The 22,449-nt window shown below is 36.6% G+C and overlaps 1 protein-coding gene across 1 annotated transcript in view; it reads left to right on the plus strand.

Annotated features, from left to right (window-relative positions):
- Window positions 1-22,449, plus strand: part of CAMK2D (calcium/calmodulin dependent protein kinase II delta) — a 275,734-nt gene that overhangs the window by 231,814 nt on the left and 21,471 nt on the right. The window contains exons 9-12 of the mRNA XM_024745663.1: window positions 808-902; window positions 3,219-3,341; window positions 3,578-3,661; window positions 4,102-4,144. Of these exons, the coding sequence (XP_024601431.1) occupies window positions 808-902; window positions 3,219-3,341; window positions 3,578-3,661; window positions 4,102-4,144 (345 nt within the window). The remainder of the gene's footprint in view (window positions 1-807; window positions 903-3,218; window positions 3,342-3,577; window positions 3,662-4,101; window positions 4,145-22,449) is intronic.

Raw genomic sequence — 22,449 nt, forward strand, 5'->3', positions numbered from 1 at the left:
AAAAACAAGCAAATGCAAGAATTTTTTTTAATTTAAAAGTTAAATCATGTATTGATTAAATTAATTTGTGAATAATTACATATTGATATTTATGAAAAAGATCTCAAATTGTATTAAAGCTGAGTATTTAATTCTTTGAATTTTATGTACAGTTTCATTTTCCTCTTACTTTTCCCTCTTTGTAACATATACTCTTCTGTAGTAACACTGGTTTAGTTGTTTTACTGAAAAACTCTATTTTTGAAGACTAAGGTCATTAAAGAGAAAAAGATTTTCATCTCTTTATATGTTATCCACACTCCCAGGGACCCTGACTATTTAGAGCATGAATCTATAACCAGGGCACAACTGCTCTACAAAATGTCCTAATTAGCAGCAAAATGACTAAGGAAATAAATAACACGTTATGTTTTTAAATGTCAACCTACAAAGTGACTAAAATCACATGGTATCTAAATAGATAAAAGCGCAGGGAGATCATATATAGGCAGGGTTCAGCGAGGCCAAATGTGTCAGCCACGATGGCAGGTGAGCTTCATCTTCAGTGCTGTCCTGCTGTGCATCTTTAGAGTTCTTTGGTGCATGCATTGGACCTGCCACATTATCTGAGCTCTTGAGCAGAGCGGGAACAGCATTCACCCTCCACAGAACACTTCAGAGTAGATCAGAGCATGTCTCTCTGAAGTTTACCAACAATCCAGTTTCCCCTCTTTGAATGGGTGTGGCTTAATATCATTGTGGATCTGCCACATTTAACTTATTGTTGTCTGTGACTTAACGTTATGTTAATATGCTCATTCCCTCCAGGGGTCATTCTCTACATTCTACTGGTTGGATATCCACCCTTCTGGGATGAAGACCAGCACAGACTCTATCAGCAGATCAAGGCTGGAGCTTATGATGTATGTAATAAATGTTCATCCAGCTTTAGACGAGGGTTTTTTGTTTATTGACCAAGAACCAGATTTTTTTCATTGCTATTTTAACCATACTTTTCAATAATGTCCCTTATTACTTTCCTCTCTTGTAGGGGAAGGGGGATAAAGAATAAGAAATACAGCATCTATATCCAGTTTCTATTTCCTTTTAGTTCAATATCTCCTAAGATTGAAAGGAAAACGGTTTGAAGTCTCTAAGGAAGGCCCTTGCTTGTCCAAGCATTTGGATCTTAGTGCATTTTAAAACATATAAAAATTAAAAGATTTTTGCTTTAGAAATGGTTACTACCTGTTTAGCTGAATGATATTTTCAAATGCTTATCACATAATTATATACCAACAATACTTTGCAGTGATCCATGTATCAAATAGAACATTGTTCCATTATGTCAGTTTTGACTGTTTTTGTTTTGTTTACCCAAGTGGCTTCTCTGAGAGCTTTGATTTGAAGAATGGGTTTCACAATTGAAAAATATTTGAAAATCACAATTCCAATACATTTCATTTACAATTAGAATATTTGAAAGTAGGCGTATGAATTAAGTTCTGTATCTGAAGAGTAAGACCGTATCTCCTTTGTCTTTAGGGCTTTACTTTGTGCTCTTTGGTATAATTTTCTCTCCTTTGATAAATATGTCTGTAAATATGATTTACCACCTCCTCTGGTTTTACCTCACACAGTCCTCTGGAAGTCAGAATGCAAGGTCTGGACATGCTCTTCCTATGTTATTAAGTGGGCTAACTAAGTGGTAGGCAATACTGGGTCCACCTTCTGTGTACAAGTTAAAAGTTCAATGTGGCTGTGAGAAGTTATGAGAAGTCTGTATTATATTGTATCGGGTCTCATGACCTCCCCAATGCATTTCTGACTAAACGTAACATTCAGATGGATGTGTGTATCACAGGTATTTGAAATCTTTAATTTTGAAGCATTCCATTTTAGCCAGACTAATGATAATTAAACCAGATTGTAATTTACCTGGCCAAGCTAACACATTCACCATCTTTACAGACTAGAACTAAGTACCTCTCTGGGAAGACACAGCTCTGCAATGCACTGCTTGGTGAATGTGAAGGAATGACTTTGAGAAAGTTAGAAAAATAAGAAAAGGGCCCACCTTTATCTAGGTTGAACCCAGCTCCTCATTTTCTATCAGAAGATCTGCACATCATAAAGAAGCAGGGTTAAGTGTTTCTTCAATAGTTCCTGATTAGCAATTTTTTACAACTGCCCAAAATAAACTTCTGGAATTAAAATGACACTTGTTAAGCTGGCAAAAATTTGCAAGTATTAAAGAGTCAACATCATTTTTCTTATGTTTCGTTTTGCCAATGGATCACAAGCTGCCCATTTTATGACTACTAAAAGTGCACTAACTTAAGTCCATTAAGGCACAGTGACAATGCCTTTTTTCTCAAGATTGTCTATAAAAATTCATGAATTGAGAAAAGAACCTGATATTTTGTTTATTTAGAAACTAATGCGATATACATTTTTCTTAACCCATCAAGAATATTATTTCTACTAAATATGCTTATTAAGTGAAAGTGAGGTTACATAATTATCAACAAAAATTTATACACAGAAATTTAGAATAAATCTCTTTATCGTATTATTACTATACAAACGGATTACTAATAGAAGTTATGAGAGTAAACTTCATGAACTTTCTTTTGGTGAAATTTATCATTTTTCAAGTGTTAAAATGAAATCCTGATGAGGCTCAAATTTGTAGTCTCAAATTTCTTCTCACTGCTGCACTCCAAATAGCGACAATTTATAGGTCGGTTTTGGAACAGGAATTGAAGCTGTTTCATTATCTCTGCTATTACTCTTGATGAGTTGTGAAAGTGCATAACACATTATTTTGAACCTTGGCATAGTAGCATGACGATGTGACAATGTCTCAGCTTTACTGACTTTTGCAAAATTGCATAAATAATTACGCGAAAGGCTGCATAAAATTGAATTTTCATATCCAAGCAAATACGCTTTGAGAGGACTAGAAGACTGAGTTTATTTTTCCAAATTTAAGAAGGTATCACCAGTTATGGCAATTTAGTGTACATGTTTGTCCCTTATCAATTACACTCAATATCTTAATATATAGATATATACATAGAGGGGATATATATATCTACATCAGTTTGTCTATATGTAGATGCAATTTAACTTATACAAGAAATTCACTGCTTAAGGAAATTATTAGTATATTTGGCTCTTCTCTGTTCCACTGAGTGTATCTATTTTTTAAACCCTTTATAAACATATTTTTAAAGTTTCCATCACCGGAGTGGGACACAGTGACTCCTGAAGCCAAAGACCTCATCAATAAAATGCTTACTATCAACCCTGCCAAGCGTATCACAGCCTCGGAGGCACTGAAACACCCATGGATCTGTGTAAGTGACCGTTCTCCAAAGATCTCAGGAGAGCAAATGAAAAATACATTCTCCTTTAAAATTTGTCTAACAAATAGTCTTGGCAAAATCAGTCTTTCATTATTAGGAAACTCTTGCAGTTGAATGCTTATAAGTCTGTCAGATGGATGCAGGCACCATTAATAAAAATTTGATGAAGTTAAGGAATGAATATCTTTTAAACATCCTCAATTAAGTTTATTTTTCTCCTATTCCAGCAACGTTCTACTGTTGCTTCCATGATGCACAGACAGGAGACTGTTGACTGCTTGAAGAAATTCAATGCCAGAAGAAAACTGAAGGTAAGAAAGTTTCCGCTTTTGTGAGGAGGGAGATTTGGCAGCGTGAGCAGTGAGATTCTGTGTGAAGAACGGAGCAAAGGCTTTTAAATGTGTAAGCCTCAGTACTCTTCTTCTTCTGGGTCTTTGGGAAATGGAATCTACACTGGAATTACAGCTACGATGAAGAGCTAGGATCACTGGCCATGCGAGCCGTGGTCCCTCCCTTCAGTGGAAAACAGCTGTGCAGGTCAATAAATGGAATCTGGCCGCACCCACAAGGGTGGTCCCAGCATTATGAGAAACATAGGCCTGCTACTCTCAGGAAACCAAAAACAAAAACAAACAAAAATGCCCTGACTGAAAGTAAGGCTAGGAGAAGATTTACTGTCAAACACTGCTTCTTTGTTAGGTCAGTGATTTGCAAAGGCAGCATTAATTTTGTATTCTTATCGCTCTGACAGGGTGCCATCTTGACAACTATGCTGGCTACGAGGAATTTTTCAGGTACACGTGTTAAGAACTCTGCTCTTGATCCCCTCCTCTCCTCTCTGGTATCTTTTTTAGAATTTAATTTTAAATTCTTTAATAATTAGAAAAACACTGTTTTTCGGGGATGGCAAATGTATGCCATGGATTCCTTCCGCGCCTGTGGCTGCCATGAGGCTCTTACCTGGGTGCTGTCTCGCAGAGGCGTCAGGCCCGTGACTACACTCTCCACGAGGGCACCCAGGCAGCCCCACCTCTAGTCAGCACTGGAGCAGGACACGAAACCCCTCTGTCACCCCTGCTGGGGTGCACACAGTTTGGAACTACGTCCTCCCCCCAGCTTGAAGCTCAGCATTTTGAACGTAGAATTAATTGATATCTCATAAAGTAATAACTATGAATAGTTTCTTGTTTTTGTCTCATTCTCTCAGGGAATCCCAGTAAGCAAGATTTTTAGAAGAAGGCCATTATTGAGGAACCCAATTCTCTTAGGCCTAAGTTCTTTTGAAAGTACAGTTCTGTAGTATCTTGGCCTGCTATAAGAATGATTACAAATTTCAAAGGCGTCTAAACTCAAGAATTTACAGAGAACCTGCCCCACAGTAATAAACGTTCCTTGAAATGATTTCTTGGTAAAAATAAGTTTGTTTAAATAATGGGCTGAAAAAAGCTAAACTATTTCTTTATTGTAGAAGTGTCTTGCCAAAGTCAACATAAAGTATATACCTTTTCCAGAAACTGAGTTTTGGAACTCCTTTTTTTGATAGGTTACCTCAAAGGATCAGGTTTCCAAAACTAAAATTTTGGTAAAAGCTCATCAGTCTTATGTATGGAGAGGGACTGAAGCAGCAAGACTGTTGCATTGGTAAAACTTACTGTTTGGCTGTTTAAACTTGGAACAATTGTCAGACGCTTGTACCAAAAATACTACCATTTTACTTTGCTTACTGTTTATATAAGAGTGATCTGCAGCATCGAGTTATCCAGCTATGTCTTCAGTAATTTATTCCTGCTACATACTTCACTTCTGAGTATTGTAGTGATGTCAGGTGATGATCCATATCATTATCATGTTTTCCAAACTTCTCAACCAATTTCTAGTTACTGTTTTACCATTTTATTAAATGGTCACCTTTTGTCTCCCATTGTATATAATGTGAGTTCATAGGAGGCTTTCCAAAGGCTTCCACTGACCTGTTAAACAGCAACAGTGATAATAATACAATGAGTAACGCTACAAACTGAGGGACTGTGTTAGTCAATTGTATGTATTTTGTCCAATTTGTTTGGTGTAGTAAAATCTTGTTACTGCCTTTGTCAAGTTACCTGTTTTATGAACAGTTGATTAATATAGTTGACATTTATATGGGTGAGTTCAGTATCTTATTAAATATTAACTGATATATGCTATATTCAAATAAATTAATATTCACTGTGGCCCAGTCATTAGTGAATCACTAAAAAGTAGGATGATTTATATGGTATGTATTGTTAGTGACTAACTTGAAAAAATCTCCAGAATTAAGATTGTACATTTTGTTAAAGTCTCACGCATAAATTGGGCCTTTAGTAATATATGTACCCATGCATAGAAGCTTTTTACCTCACATTTTCCTTGTCATCATCGTGTAAGCTAAAAACTCACGACTAATATGTGGATTTGATATTGTTTCTGAATGTCTTAGCATGAAAAGCAAACTTTTTTTATCCGTCATTTCAAAACCAACTGATATAACATTAGACGCAGTTACATCTTATAGTTGATATTGCATTTTAGTTTTGAGTATTCATTCTGTTTCATTGCCAGACATGCTCTTTAAAGTAACTTGTCCATGAGTATATGGTTATAAAGTTGTTTTTATTTTTTCTTTTCTCCCGTTATGTGGAATGTATTTCTTGTGAGGTAAGGTGAATAGTAAGCAAAAGGGACATTTCTGCATCTCCCAGGCCAAATCCCTGCTTACCCTGAATCATTGTCTTCTCTTCGCTTGCTATTGCAATTCCAATTATTCTGAGTTTGCTTTCTAACCTATTAACTGCCACAGGATTTACTTAATATTGCTTCTTAGCTCCAGGTACACAGTATTATAGCTAAGGCTACTATTTCTTACAGCCTTATTAATAATAAATTAATAGCTTTGTTGCTAAAGACTAAATAAAATTAACATTTTTGTATCTTTTAAATAAATTTAAAATTTATCAAAGTGCTATCAAAATAATGGTCCAAATCAAACAGATGTCAGGAAATTACATGTTCATGCAGTTCTATTATAGCTAGGTATTTCCATTTCAGATACCAAATTCTATTCTGATGTACTTAAATAACTATATATATATATAATTAACATTAAATGGAAGCATAAGTGTGTACTTTGTCCTACATGTTTGTGGATGTTCTACACTTGATCTACTAATTGTCGTTGACAGTTACATAATCTGTTCACTGTGTATGTACCCATTCATAAGTATATTTTTCACTTCACTTTTTAATATACTCAAGGAGTTCAGTAACAGAAGGAATGCTAAAAGCTCCCTCCCAAAAAGTAAAGTTTCATGTAAGACCATGTACTTTAGGAGTTCTCTGATTTAGTTGAAGATTTCATTTTGTTTTCTATCTCGCCTCAAATTTTATGATTTTTAATTTTTCAGTGTAAAAGGCTTTTGTTTATGACCTTTGTATTCTGATTTTGAAGTATAAGAAAATACATAATACCTGTTTTTAAAGGTCATATGCTAAGCATTTAAAAAATTTGCTCTAGGTCAATAATATACCATTTCATTTTAAGTATAGTTATTAATATTTTTGTAAAAATGAAATTATCTGATTTCAAATATATATTTATTAAAAAGAATGTTATTTAGCCAGAGAAAATTGTCACAAATGAGTTTTAAACCTCTAGGAAGAGGGACTTAAGTGGCAGAACTGATACTTTCGGTGTGAATGAACATGTAATACAATCTGTGAGCTGATGTCTAAAGACTTGAAATCAACTTTCTGGATTACAAAAGCATAGTCCAGTTAAAGTTCCAGTATCCTTTTCACAGCCAACAGTGAAATAAAGTCCAATAATATAAGTGGCAAAGTGTCCAATTATATTCAATGAACTAAATAAGAATTTAGTTCTAAATTTGATGTGGCAAGACCAAGAAAAGTGATACTGTATTTCAATGTCCTGTAAGCTCGCGCTCATCAATGTGACCTTGATAACTTGGCATATGTTGGCCATAAATCAGTAAAGGTGGTAGAAGGAAACAGTAACCTGTTTTGTTGCCTGGCTATCGGTTTCTATGGATAACTCACTAAACTGATTTTACTCTCGTTTTGCAGCAGCCAAGAGTTTGTTGAAAAAACCAGATGGAGTAAAGGTAAGTTAAACAGGTGCTCCTAAACTTATTTCTGACTTTTCAGATGCTGGATTATTTTTAAATGTTAAATATAAGTTCTAAGTCATTGCAGCTTATACTTTTTATAGTTCCTGATAAAGGATGCAGGTTGAAATATAAAATAATTTAATGTACAGGAATGACTATTATTTATACCAAGAAAAGCATTTTTTTCTACTTATTATATATTAAATAATCATGACAAAATAAGACTTTATATGGAGTTACCATAGAAACTGAACATCTAAATCCTCTCTGTTTTACGACATCCTCAAACTGTCGTGGTGACCTGAAAATCCCTAAAAACCAAATGCTTTTCCAAATAGTTATGCTATGTTCTTGAAGGCTGCTGAAATTTATAGCCCATGGGGGGAAAACAAATCAAATCATTGAGTCTAGGAAATCAAAATTCAAATGACTATATTTCTCTGCTTGGGCAGTTTTTATAAAGGTCTTAATCATTCCTGTTCTTCTATCATAAGGTATTGAGACAGACTTAACATGAATATCCTGAACAAATAATTAGAAAAATTTTCTAAGAAAGATAATGGCAGAATATTTCGACTTTCTTGGATTTCTAAACAAAATAATACAGCTTATTTTCTACTGATCCTGTTTTGTTTCATAGGAATTTGCCTTTGATTGAATATAACCTTATACATGCATTATGTTTGTTATCTTTCCAGAGTATTACCTCGATGTTTTATTTCTTTAATCCTTTTCTTTCTCTTCCACTGGCAGACACCTACATTCCTCATGAACACTTCAACGTTCTTGGGAATTAATTAACTTTCTAACATTTAAACTTGACCCAAAGTCAAGTGGTCAGTTCATTTTGAATATATAACTTAGAAAATCATCTGTCACTTCTCATGTTCATGCCCAGTCATTTCTTCAGCACCTGTCTGTGTGTGATTTGGGAATTTCCAGAGCTATGGTGACCATGCACTTGTGATTCCCATTAGGTTGGCATTTACCTTTGATTAATTCCTGTCCTCAACCTGTAATATTCTCTTCCTTCTGCTTAGTTTATTCAACTTAAAGTTCAGTAATGACTGTTGATGTCTGCTTTTTTCCCAATGTAACATTGGTGGAAATGTGATATTTTAAATTTTCCAAACGTTTTATTCCCTTGTGTTTTTCTGTGTTGTTTGGTGATGCAGAGCTCACAGTTTCTATTGAGACATTTATTTTTACTACTATCCTTATATAGAAAGAAACATTTCCAGAACTTTTTTCTTCCAGTCAACTTATAGTTCACCTTTAAAGACAAAATTATGCTGCGCTCCATGCTTTGATACTTTAAAAATTCAACCGGTTATATTTTGTTTCTTTTCCTTTCTCTTTGACTGGTCAATTCAGAAAAGGAAGTCCAGTTCGAGTGTTCAGATGATGGTGAGGATCTCTATCTGCCAGATTTCTCCTCCTGTGAAAATTCATACTTAGGAATAGAACAGTCTTATTTGCCCAAGTTAGTGTAAGTGGAGAAAGTATAGGATCATTACAGGTTAATGTTAATTAACTATCAAACACAGTGCCCATGTTCAAATATTATTGTTTTTCTTTGAAATGGAATTTTTGAAATATTTAAAAAAGTTTATACCGTCATCCATGTGCTATTAAAAAAGTGCAATTTTCTCCTAAAACTGAAGAAACCATGACATAATTAATGTCTGTAGTTATTGTGAAAAGTGAAGGAACACTATAGGATTATTTTTAAATGGTGATCATGATTACTAAGATAGGAGTGATTCTTAGTTCAGATAAACCAGAATGCATCCACCATGGAGTTTTTTTGTTTTTGCCGTACGCAGGCCTCTCACTGTTGTGGCCTCTCCCATTGAGGAGCGCAGGCTCAGTGGCCATGGCTCATGGGCCCAGCCACTCCATGGCATGTGGGATCTTCCTAGACCGGGGCACGAACCCGCATCCCCTGCATCGGCAGGCGGACTCTCAACCACTGCGCCACCAGGGAAGCCCCACCATGGAGTTTTATAAATTGTGTGAAAGTGATCTTACAAGGATTCATCCAAGTTAAGCGCCTTTGGAAAAAATATTTATTAACCTTAAAACTGAATGAACTCAACACCTGAAAAATAAGAATATCTTGCCCATGCCTTATTCTTATTATTCTTATAAAGTAAGAATAGTTCAGCACATAATTTAAATATCTGGTTTCATTTAATTTTTTAAATAAAAATACTCTGCTTCCATAATATAAAATAAATACATTTCACAAACAGAAGTGCCAGAGCTCTTGTATATTTAAAAGACAGCTGTGGTTGAGCGCATACTTGATATCTGATTCTTTAAAAGGAAGTCCTCCTAGCCTTTTACCTAGAAATTCTCCTATTATTTTAAATTAATCAATATTACAAATACCTTCAAAAGATTTTCTACAGTAAAAAAATCATTAAGCTAAACTTTAACAAAAATGTTTCTAACTGTACATTTAAACACAAGTAAAAGTGGTGGTTGAGGGACATATTCATTTAATTCATATTTGCCATGCCTAACAATAAAGGATGGCTCATCCAGACAGAATGGCCTTCATTTGGAAGAGACGACAGTGTGTGTATGCTGTGTATCTGTGTGTGAATGTGTGTGTGAACGTGTGTGTTGATGTGTGTGCACTTACACAGTTATGTTTGTGTGCGTAGGTATGCCCGTGAGACATTTCCACTAAAATAAAGCAGTTCTTGGCAACCACAACCTAGGAAAAAAATCAAGTCTCAGATCTCAGAACAGAAAAGATCTCAGTATACTCCTCTTTCATTCTTTGCAATCACTGATACAAACTAAATGGATTATATTAAATACCTGTGGGCTTTAATCTTAAACACTTCTGATCATTTGATAAGAGGTCAGCTGTGTTTTGCCAAGCACTCTTCCTGAATAGGAAATTATTTGCATGTGTGTCCCTCCTCTTTTCTCATATATTCTGTACTAAAGTGAATACTGAATTTTGACCCTTCTTTAATAAACTCCATTATCTCTTATCTTTTTGGCTATTGCACAAATTTTATGTTAAATTCTGCACACTTCTATTTAAAGAAAAATTTTAAACTATCCTCGAAACATAGATTGATGGTCTAGTATTTAAAGAGTTTTCCAGTAAAGGGCACCAAGTTTTCTCTCTTTTCTTGCATGTCACTGAGCGCAGTGTTATAGTGTATTTAAGTAATACTGGTACCAAATAGTCACACAAATAGGAATGAATAGAAAAGCAAATTATTACATACCCAAGTTAATTTTTTGGACCTTCTGTCTTCCTCTCAGTGTCAGTTTCAATATGATCTGTAGGTATAAAATATGAAAGAAAAGAATGCTTAGAAAGTCTAAGCAATTAAATTCGTGTAATTGCTTATAAATATTCATTTGGTATTCATTTATGCAGAATGTTTTTCTCTTTAAGTCCTTAAGTACATTTATACTAAAATTATGGGATGTATTTTTTAGATAATAATATGTAAAGAAAATAACTAGATAATATAGTGCAAGAAAATGAATGTCAATTTATATTTGTTTGATAATCACAATGTCATGCATGAGTTTAAATGAATGTTGAGTATTACTTTTCAGTCTCTGATTCTTTAGTAACCAAACTCAATTGTAGTTTCAAGTTGCCACTTGTCAACAAAGAGTCTTCTCTGGGCCATTACAATACTTATTGACCCTCTGAGTTGTTTTCACAAAGTGGCTTCCATAGTGATAATGGTCTTTCTTTAAGGTCAAAACCAATTATGTTAAAGCAAGGGAATGGTATTACCAAATAGTCTTCAACAATAGCAGTAATTTGATAGAATACATAGTGTTTTCCTCTCAAACAATTGTGAAAAATAAAGTCATTTTGCATCCAGAATATAGTAAGGAGTTCGATTTGCTGATTTATAATTGAAGATGTACTTTTTAAAGGAGACCCAGACTTATCATTTTAAGATATTTTACTATAAAGCCTGCATTTCATCAGAAGACCTAAGTTTTTAATTTGATACCTACTAAACAAAATGATGATGGCTCCCCAGAGAAAGACAGTCTATGTGTGACTTCAGGCTCAAGGATCAAATGAAAAAAGGAATGTATTCATAACAAAGAAAATTGGAAGCTGGGGAACAGAATCCAACCTGAAGAGTATGAAAATGTTTACATTTATTTCATACTCTGACTCTTGATGTGAGCTCCGTTGAAGCAGCTCTTTGTCTGTTTGCTAAGGTAGCACAGCCAAAGCAGCCAAGTCCGTTTTGTCATTCTGCCATCACAGACACAGTCCTAGCCCGGGTGTGACCATTGGAGACTAGAATTGATCATCATTCCTGTCAGTCATCACCGTGTCTTTCACGTTCATCTTCAGTGGCTCTTTATTTTCATGTCTATATCTCCACATAGACATGCTGTGTATAGAGACATTGGCTACCGAGGGGTTTAAGGCATCTCTGTTTCTATTTTCTGCATACCTACAGATAAACAACAAAGCCAACGTGGTAACCAGCCCCAAAGAAAATATTCCTACCCCGGCGCTGGTATACCTGGACTCTTTGTAACCCTTCTTAAGTTCTTTACTGTTTTTGGTGTTTCTCTCATTTGCTTTCACTATATAGATACATACATTTTTTATTTTTATTTTTTTGGATTTTGTTCTTGTTTTTGCTTTCTAAGATATGAGAAAAGTTCTTTTTGTTAAGGTAGTTGTCAAACAGTGTGTTTCTAACATGAGATGACCTCATTTCATTGTTGACCATTGTACTGATGATAGCTGTGGTCTTCAGTTAAAAGTGTTGCATGCTGCCTTAGAAATACCGTAGAATACGCTTTGGTTGCTCTTAGCTCTTCTTTTGATGATAGCTCTAGATATGCAAACAGTGGTTTCTTCTTTTCCTGACGCAACTGTTGACATCAAGGAGAGCTAAGAGGATTACTGCCAGACAAAAGTAAATGTGGACCTTATTCAGAGTTCCCGTTTCTCTCTTATTACGACAGCAGGGCTTTGTAAGACCTCACTTTCTGAGATAAAGAGGCACTGGATAATTTAAAGCTTTTTGTTTGTTGTGTTTCAAATTAAATTATCACTGTTTCACTTTAATCCAAAGGATGAAATTGCATAGCACAGAGCTTTGAATTATCAATGGGAATCAGTTTTTTCCATTTCTATCAAATTCACACTATTAACAACTCAATCAGCTTAACACTTTGAGACCATATTATGTTGAAATTCAAGGTTTGAATACTGGCATTCAGTGTTCTTAGTTTCATAATGTTTTCCCCAAATTATTCCATGTTTTGATTTATGAGTTTCAGAAATGTTAATGGTTTTTTACTCTCCTGTGTACTGCTAATTTCAGATGAATGGAAACTGTTAGGGAGATTGTCCCACTAGAGTTAACCAGAAGGCTCAATTTAAAAACATTTAAAGGAAGGACACATCAAGATAGCAGGTTACTTACTAGCAAAAAAAGACAGTGTTGATCATACCTCCAGCCAGGGAAGGGAAGAAGGACGGCAGTAAATATGCTTTCTAAGTACTCAGCATAAAGTGTAGTGGAGATGAGATAGTCTGGTGGGCAGAGTGCTTATGATTGAAGAGCATTCTCCATGGGTTGCAGTAACTCCCAGTTGCTAGGACATCATATAATGAAAGTGCCAAGCATGCCATTGACGTATTGACACTGAATCGTTTTTTACATCAGTTATTTGACTGTCATTTTCCACTTGGGACTATTTCTTCAATTTTCTAGTAGAAAGTAATAGGAAAAATAATATTTTCTTCATGGAAAAGCATGACTTTACAAACAAATCTTTCATGTCAGTCTATAAAACGGAAATTGCTTATATATATATATATATGAATTAACATGGGATTTAACAGCAATGTGTCTCAAATTACAGTGTTTATATGATTAGTTCTAGAACCTTTTCAATGTTTCTCAGAATTTCTTATGGACTTGTGAAATACATTCTTTAGGATAGCACTTTTTTAAGCGTTGTCCAATGATTCTAGGTTTTCTAAGGGTATTTATCTGTGTATTGTGACACCATAATTTGTTCTCAAATTAATACAGCTGAAAAATATCTTCACAAAGACTTTGAGATCATCTCAGAAAGTTCTAATCTCCAGTGCCCTTGGCCAGTTTTCTATGGGACAGATATTAACAGGCTGTTTGTTAAAGCAGAAAGGAAAGCTCTATCTGGTATAGGACTTTGTGAAACAGCAAGTGCCTCTTTAGGTCTCCAAACTTCAAAGCCTTGTCTGTATACTGATCACGAATAAGGTCTTTTGCATGCTGCTGCTGGGTACTGAGGTGCTGTATCTCATGGACTCACCAGGGAGATCTTTCATCAGAGATCTTGTCAGCTGCAACCTCTGACAGTAGTTAACATTGCTTAAGCTCTTGTCACTATTTAGTTGTGTCAGCTGGCTCACTCTGCTCTGTCCCTGCACTAGTTAAGAACGTACTTACCGATGCGAACTGTTTCTTTCTCTATTTTGTTCTCACTCAGGAGCCCCAAACTACTGTAATCCACAACCCTGATGGAAACAAGGTATTCAGAAAGAATCAACATCATCTTGCTTTAATAAGATTACACATCTCATCAAATATTCAAAGCAAAATTAATTCATAATCTCAAATTAGGAAAGAAAACCCTTACCCTTTTCTACCATACTTTCTTTTGGGCCTAATTTATCTGGAACTATACACATATTTCTTTGAAAACAAAAATGAATGACATTGTGAAAGAGAAATGAATGGTGCAATTAGTCAGTAAAAGTGCAGTTAACAAGTCTGTATGTCGAGATGACTGTGTATCTTAAGCAATTCCATCTGGTTTTTCCCCCCATGCCTGTCTGCATTGTACTTTAGATGTGTTCTGCATGAAATTTTAGAATTTCTTGCTATATCATTCCACTATCTTCAAAAAAATCAACTTGAGTTCACAGTTATTTGTTTAAATTTAATGTTGCTTTTGAATTTTATTCGTTCTGTTGTCATAGTGTGCTTTTTGTTTTCTTTTAATTCCCTGTTGTTTGTGGTGTTTTTGTTGTTTGGCATGGATTTGAGGATAATCAGGGAGTTTCACTTCTTGTGAAGTATGTTTGTTTTTGTTTAATTATATGCATTTCAGTAACAGACATGTAACTGCTTATCCTGAAAGAAGACTATGATGTTTCCTATCCATTGTAAATTGTTTGCATAGCACGTTAACTAAATAACAGTACTTGTATACATGTCCATAGGGTGAAAGGAGGCAGTTCCCGAACGTATTCCATCTTCCTGCTTTGTTACTTCTCATCCATTATTATATCTCTAAGGGGAGGGAAAAATACTTCATCAGACTTTTCTCAAATTTTAAGTATAGTCATGGGTCTTACTTTTCCTTACTCTTATCTACAGTGTTAAAGTCTTAGAAAACGCATTTCCTCTGGTCTAACATCTAGTTGGTCAATATTAAAATTACTAAAGTAAAAAAACATGAAGTGTTATGTTCCTTAATATGAGATGTATTTTACAGTCATGACACTTACAATGTTCTAAGTCCCTGAAAGACTCGAGGTAGTCAGGAGCATCACACATGTGAACAATTATTTTCAATATCGTTAGCAAGTGAAAGACCAAGCACAGCAGCTGGAGTGGACACTTCGATAATTCTAGCTATGTCATTTGTAAGAGTTGTTGCATGATATTTCCTGCTTACATGAATTAGTTTTACAGTGCATGGGTTTATCCTCATCTTGAGTTTAAATTTGAATACTAGGTCACATTAAGAAACGCATGAAGACTCTGCTTTGGTTTTATGTTGTGGAGACTCTGGATATATCTTTAATTAGTCTGTCCCTTTGGATTAAATATTATATATTACAGTTGTATAAATTGATCATTTTTTTGAATATTGAATCTCTAAAAGTACACTGACTAATGTTTGCATCATTTTCCAAAATTTGTTTTCATTGCTGAACACATAGCTATTGATTAGAAGTTTCCAATTTTTTTATCAGTGCCTCTGCACATACATACTAAACACACATTTGCAGTCAGTTTTCTTCTTTTTGGTCTCTGGGCTGTTTTTTTTTTTAACATCTTTATTGGAGTATAATTGCTTTACAATGGTGTGTTAGTTTCTGCTTTATAACAAATTGAATCAGCTATACATATACATATATCCCCATATCCCCTCCCTCTTGTGTCTCCCTCCCACCCTCCCTATCCCACCCCTCTAGGTGGTCACAAAGCACCGAGCTGATCTCCCTATGCTATGAGGCTGCTTCCCACTAGCTATCTATTTTACATTTGGTAGTGTTTATAAGTCCATGCCCCTCTCTCACTCAGGGCTGTTTTAGAAGTGTTAATTTTGCTGCAATTGTTTATGCAGTTTTGTATTCTTATTTTTTTAATTTAGTATACGTAACTACAATTCCTACAGGCCACTTGTCTAGAAGCCATTCCAGAAAAAGAATGGTAAAAACAGGGATATTTAAAACAGAAGTATTAAAGGAAAAGAAGTATAAAACAAATTCAGAGAAATGATCCATCAGATAATTAAACATTATCTGGAAAGATTATTACCTAATAGTATCCCCATAGGCTTTAATTCTGTAGGTAGCATTGGTAAGATATAATTTTGAAAAATTGTATTCACGTTATAGAATAAAGAACCTGGAAATTCTCAGGTCAAGGAGACATATAAGCTATTTAAGAAATGAAAATGGGGCTTCCCCGGTGGCACAGTGGTTGGGAGTCCGGCTGCCGATGCAGGGGACACGGGTTCGTGCCCCGGTCCGGGAGGATCCCACATGCCGCGGAGCGGCTGGGCCCGTGAGCCGTGGCTGCTGGGCCTGCGCGTCTGGAGCCTGTGCTCCGCGGCGGTGAAAGGCCCGCGTACCGTAAAAAAAAGAAATAAAAATGACTGTAGACCACAAGTTGCTAGTCACCTCTGCTGACTTCTTCCTCTTTGGTCGTACAGAACAGCTGACACTTAAATTGTAGTCTCTATTTAGATTACTAGCACACTGATCTAACTTTGCTAGAAGTAGTCAGTCATTATTTACAGTGGAAAGGTGGATAGCTGTGTTGAGGATTTTATTTAGTAGCTCTATTTTTTTTTAATTTATTTTATTTTTGGCTGTGTTGTGTCTTCGTTGCTGCATGTGGGCTTTTCTCTAGTTGCGGCGAGCAGGGGCTACTCTTTGTTGTGGTGTGCAGGCTTCTCATTGCGGTGACTTCTCCTGTTGTGGAGCACGGGCTCTAGGCGTGAAGGCTTCAGTAGTTGTGGCACGTGGGCTCAGTAGTTGTGGCTCATGGGCCCTGGAGCGCAGGCTCAGTAGTTGTGGTGCATGGGCCCAGCTGCTCCGTGGCATGTGGGATCTTCCCGGACCAGGGCTTGAATCCGTGTCCCCTGCATTGGCAGGCGGATTCCCAACCACTGCGCCACCAGGGAAGCCCTAGTAGGTCTATTCATCTCCCTTTGCCTCTGAGCTAAAATTTGAACTGAAGTAATTTTATGAATCACTGATGCCAGTCCTATTAGATAAAGAGATTTTTTTTTAACCAAATAAGCAGATGTGCCATTTAGCTTTCCCAGTGATTCAGAAAGCATCATCTTTACAAGTATTTTGGACTCATTAGCTCTTTCACCCAAACAAAATGTTTATATGACTTTTTACATTCTTCTCCTGAACGGGGATCGAAAAGAAGAAATAACCTGTGCATTATTCACTGGTGAGACTGAATCTTTAAATAACTGAATAAAATTAGGAGAATACTAACACCTCACTGTATGCAAGTCATCCTCTGAGGAATATGTTTATTCTTGGGTGATTACAGGCAGGGTTTTAATAAGTGGTCTCTCTCACCTGAACTGGACTCTTCACTATACATATTGGCTTAGGATGATTGCTGTTAATCTGTGTAAATGTCAATCTATAAACAGAGTCCCTGACAGTCTCACCTTATAGCTTATATTTATTTGGTGAAATGAAATTATATCAGTACTTCTCAGAAAACAGCTCTTCTCTTGAAATCACAACGATATGGGTTTCATCTCACCGCTGGGATTTCCCAAATTGAGACAGTATTTGTCTCTGTATTTATGCTGAGTCTACACACACCAAATGTTAGAGAAATTAAGCGTAATATTGAGATCAAAAGAAATATCCAGTTGATAAGTGAGCCCAAAGTGCCTTGGTTCCTTTCCTTAAACTCAATGAATAAATTTTTCAAGTGTCTGCTTTATTTTCCTAGGGTGGATGTGGCCACAGAATCTTACATATATTAGGCCTCATTTGTGTTCTTTTTAAGACCCATACGGTCTTTTGGTGGTTAACCTTTTTAATATTGAATGATATCAGAAAACTTTAAGACTTAGAAGATCCTTTGAAAGATCACCCAGGCCATCATTCTTACTGTAAGACAGGTGGTACATAAAACTGTCATATATGTGTTTGATATATTTATTATGGTGGTGATAGGCTTGTGTGGGGATCTCTCCATTTATTAGTGCACTGTCTTTCAGAAAGACCCTCATATATTTATACATTTGAATGACTGTACTCTTTTCTCTTTTACCTCAGAGTTTGCCATAGCTCTGAATAGCCTGGTAGGGAATGCGTTTTTTGTCCAGCTCTGTTAGAACCCAAAGTTACACATATATCCAACATCTAGGAACTCACAAAGACCAATCAATTATATCCCCTGACCAAAACCATACCCTCACTACAAAACTATATCTTATCCATGTCTTTTCTTCGACACACACACTTTCCAACTCTATCCTTTCTATATACAGCCTCGTTATCAGGGTGAAACACCACAACTTTTAACATACTCTTAAAGGCATATTCCCATAGTGCACTCCTCCGTGCAGCCACACGCGCCATTCCTTCCTGCTGGGCGCCCCCACCCACCCAACACCAGCACCTCGACGGGCATCGTTTCGTGGTGGTGTACGCATCCCTTGAACACCGTATCGCATGCTTCCCCTGCCAGTGTGGCGCACGTTCCGTCCCATCCCTGAGGACCAACGTGGCAGGGACAGGTCTACCTCCCCTCCACTGTAAAGAGACATGGGGAGGGGGAATTAAAACATCACGGTGACCTGACCGGAGGAAGAAACGAGGTGAACCAACAACAGGGTACCCTTTTCTGGCCTCTTCTGGAGGAAAAAGGTAGAAAGACTAGCAGCTGTCAGAGGAGGAAGAAAGCCGAAGTTGTAGTAGATTAATGGTCCTTTCCATTCAGTGGAACCTAGAGCACCTAGAGAGCGGGGATTTGGGGAAGACCCATTTTCCTTGAACTCTGCAAATTAGTTTCCGTTCAGAATGGCCTTTGGCTTTCAAGAGGCCCGGGTCCTGGTCACTCTTGCTTTGTATCTAAACTATCTCAGCTTCTTCATTTATTCAGGGAATGTTTACTAAATGTCTACTGTTTGCCTGAGCTCCACGTCTTCTCTTTGTGAACTAGTTTTATTCAAGAGCTTTCAACACCTCAGGCAAAACATTCTTCCATGTGCTTTATATGAATCTTTTGTGCTATCATTTAAGCCATTTCTCACATTTAATTCAATAAATATCAGGAAAACTTACTGAAAAAGTCAGACCCAAGGTAAGTGTATTTCATATCTAAACGTCCTTTTATTTTCTTTTTCTTAAAAACCTTCAGCATTGAGTTATAACCACAACATTTTTCTGCCCCAACTCACAGTCACCCTAAGGGACTTTGTGTTGTTTCACAACTCTTCTTTGTAAAAAGCTTCTGGTCCTGTGTTTTCTTTCTCCAAGGCAACGTATTGACTTCCAAGTATTGACCTTGTGAGCAGCTTCCTAATTTTGTGCTGTACTCAACACAAATATTATCTCTAACGCTACATCAATAAATTCAGTGTAACGGAGAGATACTAATAGTTTAAGAACAAATAAGCATCTTAATGAAGCATAGTTATTACCATAGAAGCACTGTGATAATTATACACTTAAAAAATTATACACTTAAAAAAGTGTTTTTCTATTAGAATTTATGGTGTTTTCAAAATATGATTTTTTTTTTTGGTCCAAAGTTAATGAAATAATCATTCCATTTTGAATATATGTCTAGTAATTCATTAATTCCAGGTGTTGTCAAACAGCTGGCATTAGTGGCCTTTCGTGACTAGATGGCAGTGATGGCAGTGCTGCTCTGAGGGGGTGTGGGTGTACCTAAAGTGGTCCTTTTGACGCTGTGTACATGTGAAGACTGTCCTTTGGTTTGTGGCTACAGCAACGGTTTGCAGGGCCTGCTGCCGTGTGCCACAATGTCTCTCCACCTCCTAGCCTGCCCAGCACCATTGCTTAGAGTCAGCTACTTCTTCCTGATGCGTGTGCATCAGTTTGGTCCATCTACTGCTTTTTCACAGGATGCCAGAGCTGTGCAGCCCCTGTCGACGTTGGGCTCCTGTGTGCCCTTAAGTGATCTCTGTCACTCATCCTGCTTCCGGCATCTCACTTCAGCTCAGCATTCAGCAGCTGCTTGGATCTCTTGCTGCATTTCATCTTTCTTACAGCTCTAGGCCGGTGGAGCTCTGTACCGCAAGCAGAAATGTATTGCAGAAGTGTGAGACTGGCTGTATGTGGGGACTTCGTGCTCGTTTATACTCTTTTTCCTTTTGCTGACACGTAGGTGATGGTAATGTGCGTAGAATGTTTGCATAAGGCCCAGTTTAAGGACACAGGTATTGACAGCCTTATCTCTTGACTGGGGGCAGGTATATGATGACACCTGGATGTCATGGTCTCAGCTAATCTACAGAATCACTTGATTAGTGAGCTTTTTGTGATCTGAACACAGGTCACAGTAGTGGACAGTAGTGTCTTTTGTAAATCTGGACAGTAGTGGACAGTGTGATGACTTAAATACTCAAATTCTACTGTTTAGTGCAAATCATCGTTTCTGTGTAGGCTTCCCTGGAGCAGAGGACCACTTGATGCCAGTCCCCTTCCCACCTTAAGCAGTCTGTAACTCAGCACTTGCCTTGCATGCATTTCTTACTTCAAGGGAATCTGCAAATTAAGAAACTCCTGGATATTTTATTTAAGGACTTTTGATGATTATGTCATTCCATTAGATTGAAAGTGTCTTAGAAGACCTGTAGGGCAGTGTACAGTAACTTCTTTTAGGTTTCTAATCCAAACTTTGATTTTTAAAAAGGTTTATTTAGAAAATCTTGTCTGCATGTGTGTGTCTACCTGTTGCTCTTTTAACATTTAGATCAAGATCCATAACTTAATAGGACTGATGCAGAATTCATTCCATTCTACCACCGATGTAAAATTACTTCATTTTCTCTTTTTTTTTCACATTCCTTTATTTTACCCTCCGCACTCACTCTGTTTTTCTCTTTACTCTTTGCCTTCTGTGAGATTTGAATCTTAAATTTGTCAGTGATAGCCCAGGCTTGTTTAGCCCTGCTGACCAATTACGAGGTCAAGAACTCTTACCAACCCCAGGTTAAAACAAAGTCTGAAATCAAAACAAAACAAATGAAAGCAACCAACAAAAACATGAATGAAGGCGCTTTATAGAAGAGACTATCTAGAAGTAAAGGGTTTTTATTTATTTGCATTTGGAATGGTATTTTCATTATTCAATTTAGTGCAACAAATGTTCTGTGGGCACCTGCAGTGTAAGGTGCTCTACGGAGGCGATAGCCACACTTCTTGCCCTCGTGAGTAAGTCTAGAAAAGATAAAGATGATTCTGCATGATAGTGTACCTTCTTTGTTTCTGGCTTGTATCCAGATAATTCTAAAACAAGAATAATATATTCATTGAAAAACAAACATAAGGACATAGCTACAGATAGTCATGTGAGCGAATACAGAAAGTTTCAGATGCATGTAACACATGTAATTCCTAACAAAGAGACCTCTATTTGGAAAATTCGGATTCAATTAGTTTTTTTCAAAAGATCATTGAACACCTACTATGTACCAGATATGATAGACTAGGCTGAGGCCAAAAAACCCTTGCTCAAGGAGTTCTCAGTCATGTAGTACATTCTCTAATGAAATTATATCTGCTGGTCCATTTCCCCAGCGAATGGCTTTTTGCATTAAAATTTTATTCTATGTTAAAGAAAGTTTCTTCCAAGGTACATGAATGTTTATCCTTAACACTTAGTGAATTAGGTAGTCTATTTTTTCTTTGTTTCTTTTGATATGTAATAGTGTAGCATTTTTCCCTTGGTCAGTGCTGTTAAGCAAAATGTGCCCGTCCATCATATGAAAAGTAGCATCGTATTTGGTACAAAAAGGCAGATTTAGTTATAGGTATTGCTTTTTTTTTTTGTCTCCTCAGTTTTCCATATATACCCAGTCTACCAGCAAATCCTACGGGTTCTCCCCTCAAAGTACACTCAATTTTTTTAATTGACTACTGGTCACTAACTCCATTTCCGTCACCCTGGTCCACAAAAGCATCATTTGCCTACATTATTGACATGACTTCTTAGCCAGTCTACCTGCTCTGGTATTACCTGTTTATGGTCTATTCACGACACAGTAGTCAGAGTAATGCTTTTAAAATATATCAGATTATGTCTTGTTTCCATTGGCCGCCAATGTGGATTATAAGGCCCTCAGTGATCAGGACCTCCTCCAGCTATACCTCCCTTTACTGTCTGACTTCATCGGCTATTAGATGTCTCAGAAACACTGTCCTGATATGTATCAAGCTGGTTGCTGCCTCGGGGCCTTTACAGTTGCCATTCCCTGCCTAATATGTCCTGATACAGATTCCATGTGCTTGCTGCCTCTTCTCTTTTTTAGTCTCTGATCAGATGTTACCCTCTCAGATCTTCCTTGATGACCCTGTTTTAAATTGTTTCCCTCCAAATCCAGTGCTCCCATTCTCCTTCTCTGCTTTCCTTTTCTCCTAGTATTTATCATTATCTGGAATATGTGTTTTACTTATTTGCTTA

Source organism: Neophocaena asiaeorientalis, unplaced genomic scaffold (assembly GCF_003031525.2).
Source record: "Neophocaena asiaeorientalis asiaeorientalis breed wild unplaced genomic scaffold, Neophocaena_asiaeorientalis_V1.1 scaffold975, whole genome shotgun sequence".
In the NCBI taxonomy this organism is placed as follows: domain Eukaryota; kingdom Metazoa; phylum Chordata; class Mammalia; order Artiodactyla; family Phocoenidae; genus Neophocaena; species Neophocaena asiaeorientalis.